At 41.2% G+C, this 4,748-nt stretch overlaps 1 protein-coding gene across 1 annotated transcript in view; it reads right to left on the bottom strand.

Annotated features, from left to right (window-relative positions):
* Positions 1-902: 902 nt before the first annotated feature.
* The window catches only part of LOC139413266 (protein phosphatase, Mg2+/Mn2+ dependent, 1J), a 49,360-nt gene continuing 45,514 nt past the window's right edge, over positions 903-4,748 (bottom strand). Inside the window, exon 10 of the mRNA XM_071160448.1 lies at positions 903-4,195. Coding sequence (XP_071016549.1) covers positions 4,039-4,195 — 157 coding nt within the window. The 3' untranslated portion in view covers positions 903-4,038. The remainder of the gene's footprint in view (positions 4,196-4,748) is intronic.

The following is a 4,748-nucleotide window of genomic DNA, read 5'->3' as shown; positions in this document are numbered from 1 at the left end:
CGAGGTGCAGCAGTTGGAATCAGTGAGGTCCCCTCCCTTTCCACGGTCAAAAATAATGACATCATTCGTCTACAAGGATTGTAGAATAAAGGGAGGGGGCCAAGGAAGTACAGAAGTAGGGTGTGGATGAAATGGTCACCGAATCCGTTATTAACCAGCACCCTCAGAACTATTATTTCCCTATAAAATATATATGTTCTATAAGTAGTCTGTGTTACAGTATTTGTTCAATTTTAGGGTAGTTTTCCCCTTATAGTTTATATTTAATTAGGCAAATCAGTTAAGAACAAATTCTTAATTACAATGACAGCCTACCCCGGCCAGCACTGGGCCAATTGTGTGCCACTCTCTGGGACTCCCAATCACAGCCAGATGTGATTCAGCCTGGATTTGAACCAGGGTCTGTAGTGTCACCTCTTGCACTGAGATGCAGTGCCTTAGACCGATGCAGTGCCATTCAGGAGCCCAATATGACAATCAATAGCTCTTCTCAGATTACTTTTTTTGTCATCTGTATTAGACATGTAAGACATAATTATATATATTATATTATTAATATTAACAAACCATCAAAATGAACATAAACAAAACATTATGGTATCAACCATTCATTTCTGTAATCACTCTAAATATACCCTTTGTTTTCCCTCTAAACCTTCCCTTTCCAGTGCAGAGATTTCTGTATAATTGTAAGGGATTGCACACATTTCTGAAAGATTAACAGGGTTTATTCATGGGCTGCATGGTCATTACCTAACTGCATTAGGTGTAATGCCATTATTTACCAAGTTATTATTTCAAAATCTGGTTCAGAACAAATGCTAAGTTTGTTCAAAGATTAATTTTAGAATAATTATTATATAGGTTCAAAGGATATGGGGAAGTTCGTATAGAGATGTACATCTAATTTTGGTAAGGATACACTTGATCCCCTACCTCTTTATTATAAATAAAGCAATATTTATGATACAGCTATTAGCCAACATTCTCAAAAGCTAGGGATAACGTACCTATAATGGCTACACGTAACATGTATAAAAAAAACAACAACAACAGAACAATCAAAGAGAGAAGTAAAACATTTGAGGGCATACATTTGTCTTGGCAACTTCTCCTAAATTAAATGAAATGAAAACTTTGATACTAACGAGTTAACATATAAACATACAGTCCCTGGCCCACAATGCTCCTCGAGTGTAGTAAGGCAGTCAAGTGAAATTGATCACATCCTGACAAACAGATTATCTACTACAAGTTGTCAATCCAGAATAAAAAGTAGAAAACAGTACAGCACACTATTGTGGATCTTTTAAATCTGGGAGACAATACTCAACAACAAAAACAATACATTCTATAAGAACACTTTGAGAGGAAGGAAACCATAGCTTCATTCCAATTCAAAATGACATTGCACCTACATGCCAAAAGAGCCTTTGATATTTGAGTTTGGATCGAATATATTATATGATGATATTACAACAAAGGTCATGCACATCTCAGCCCTGCCTTGTCTTTTTTTTGTTGTCATGGTGACAAAACTAACAATAAGTTAAACAAAAATATATCTCTAAACATACATAATTCAAGAAAAATCATTGCAAGTGCCATTGAATACATAACCACTAAATCAGACTGACTGTCTTAAAGTGCTTCAGGTTTCACATCCTTCATCATCATTCACTGCTGCTTTGACATTGGAATTTCTGCAATACTGGCACAGGACTGGTAACAGACAGTTTCCACTTCATTCTTTGTATCTTCCTCATGCAACATTCCCATCCGTGTTTCAGAAACATCTCCCAACCTTAGACATAGGGCTCATATACAGTCGTGGCCAAAAGTTTTGAGAATGACACAAATATTAATTTCCACAAAGTTTGCTGCTTCAGTGTCTTTAGATATTTCTGTCAGATGTTACAATGGAATACGGAAGCACAATTACAAGCATTTCATAAGTGTCAAAGGCTTTTTGTTGACAATTACATGAGGTTGATGCAAAGAGTCAACATTTGCAGTGTTGACCCTTCTTTTTCAAGACCTCTGCAATCCGCCCTGGCATGCTGTCAATTAACTTCTGGGCCACATCCTGACTGATGGCAGCCCATTCTTGCATAATCAATGCTTGGAGTTAGTCAGAATTTGTGGGGTTTTGTTTGTCCACCCGCCTCTTGAGGATTGACCACAAGTTCTCAATGGGATTAAGGTCTGGGGAGTTTCCTGGCCATGGACCCAAAATATTGATGTTTTGTTCCCCGAGCCACTTTGCAATTCACTTTTGCCTTATGGCAAGGTGCTCCATCATGCTGGAAAAGGCATTGTTCATCACCAAACTGTTCCTGGATGGTTGGGAGAAGTTGCTCTCGGAGGATGTGTTGGTACCATTCTTTATTCATGGCTGTGTACTTAGGCAAAATTGTGAGTGAGCCCACTCCCTTGGCTGAGAAGCAACCCCAAACATGAATGGTCTCAGGATGCTTTACTGTTGGCATGACACAGGACTGATGGTAGCGCTCACCTTGCCTTCTCCGAACAAGCTTTTTTCCTGATTCCCCGAACAATCGGAAAGGGGATTCATCAGAGAAAATGACTTTAACTCAGTCCTCAGCAGTCCAATCCCTGTACCTTTTGCAGAATATCAGTCTGTCCCTGATGTTTTTCCTGGAGAGAAGTGGCTTATTTTCTGCCCTTCTTGACACCAGGCCATCCTCCAAAAGTATTCGCCTCACTGTGCGTGCAGATGGACTCACACCTGCCTGCTGCCATTCCTGATCAAGCTCTGTACTGGTGGTGCCCCGATCCCGCAGCTGAATCAACTTTAGGAGACGGTCCTGGCGCTTGCTGGACTTTCTTGGGCGCCCTGAATCCTTCTTCACAACAATTGAACCGCTCTCCTTGAAGTTCTTGATGATCCGATAAATGGTTGATTTAGGTGCAATCTTACTGGCAGCAATATCCTTGCCTGTGAAGCCCTTTTTGTGCAAAGCAATGATGACGGCACGTGTTTCCTTGCAGATAACCATGGTTGACAGAGGAAGAACAATGATTCCAAGCACCACCCTCCTTTTGAAGCTTCCAGTCTGTTATTCGAACTCAATCAGCATGACAGAGTGATCTCCAGCCTTGTCCTCGTCAACACTCACACCTGTGTTAACGAGAGAATCACTGACATGATGTCAGCTGGTCCTTTTGTGGCAGGGCTGAAATACAGTGGAAATATTTTCTGGAGATTCAGTTCATTTGCATGGCAAAGAGGGACTTTGCAATTCATCTGATCACTCTTCATAACGTTCTGGAGTATATGCAAATTGCCATCATACAAACTGAGGCAGCAGACTTTGTGAAAATTAATATTTGTGTCATTCTCAAAACTTTTGGCCACGACTGTAGTTATTTTGTCACAGAGCTCCACTGCCTTCTGAGCAGTGGCGTCACTCCTATGTGATGCTAGTCCCTCAATTGCTATCAGTCATACTATTTGATTTTAGACAATATGCCGGGCCATCTACCTCCACCTGTCATACTGTACTCTACACAAGCAATAAATTAGATTATTTTAGGAATTTAGCATTCTATAAATCACATGTGGGGGTCATAAGGTAATAAGGAAGTATTTAGAAAAAACTAACCAAGCACTTCTATCAGAATATGGCCAAACCAATCCTGCTGCAAATATCAGCCAATTAATTAGAGAGATTAAAACATGAAACTACAGGGGGAGGGTTCTCGTTAAGTAGCGATCAAAAAGAGCAGGTTTCAGAAATGGACATGTTTTCGGGCGGTCAGGTAATGTCATTGAACACCTGCTACACGAGTACCAAACAAAAACAATAATTAGAGCCCAGTGGGTTGTTCCAGAAGCCAGGAAGATGGGCCGGTTGACAGGTGTCAGCAGCCAGCTCTCCAACCTGAGGCTTCCCTATAAAAGGGAGGTGTTTTCTTCACCCTTCCCCCAGGGTAGAGAGGGTAAGGGGGAAGGATTGACCCTGGTCGGTCCTAGGGAGTTCGTCCTCTCCTGGTAGGGTGGTGGGACAAGGCCTGTCATGTCTCTGTCTCGGGCCCTACCGGTCCCGCCAAGGGGATTACATAACAAGTGATGTCGTCTCCTGAACCCAGCCTCTCATTGGGTAACCGCCAGCCCCTCTCCTTCAGGACCCCTCGCGACCGCATCAACAGGTCCTGAGCGGCCAGTGTGTATCTGAATGTAAACAGGGTTGCGGTCAAAACATTGAAAAGTGCTATTTATTTCAAATTAGTATTTTTTTATGTTCATGAATCGAATTTGAAATGTAATTCATCCCAAATATGTGTCTATGAAGGTGCTCCTCAAAATGGTATTTCCATTTTAAAATGACCATACTAATTTGTACAGGCTAGATACTGACCTCTAGTGGATATATCCTTTGATTACTCCTCCTTTTCTAACCAATATTCAGTGTTTTTTTCCATTTTTTTTTCATGGCTACCTAAATATTCAATATCTACCCTGTTTTTATTGGTAGCAACTCTAATAGTATAAGCCCTCTCACAATGTATCCCCCTAATAAGAATCACATCCTTCCATGACAAGTCCCAGCTCCTATATACCGACAAGGCAAAAAACGAGCCATTCTCTGCTTCCGGTAGGTAGGTCAATGCCTTGGGATCAGGTGAGTTTACTACAACAACAAAAAGAGGGGGGGAACGGTCATTAGCGGGAGGAGACTATGAGTGGCCGAATCGTGCGTTCATTCAAATCTATTGTTTGTACA

This window comes from Oncorhynchus clarkii, chromosome 7 (assembly GCF_045791955.1).
Source record: "Oncorhynchus clarkii lewisi isolate Uvic-CL-2024 chromosome 7, UVic_Ocla_1.0, whole genome shotgun sequence".
NCBI lineage: Eukaryota > Metazoa > Chordata > Actinopteri > Salmoniformes > Salmonidae > Oncorhynchus > Oncorhynchus clarkii.
The sequence above is the reverse complement of the archived record's forward strand: the minus strand, read 5'-3'. Positions and strand labels throughout refer to the sequence as shown.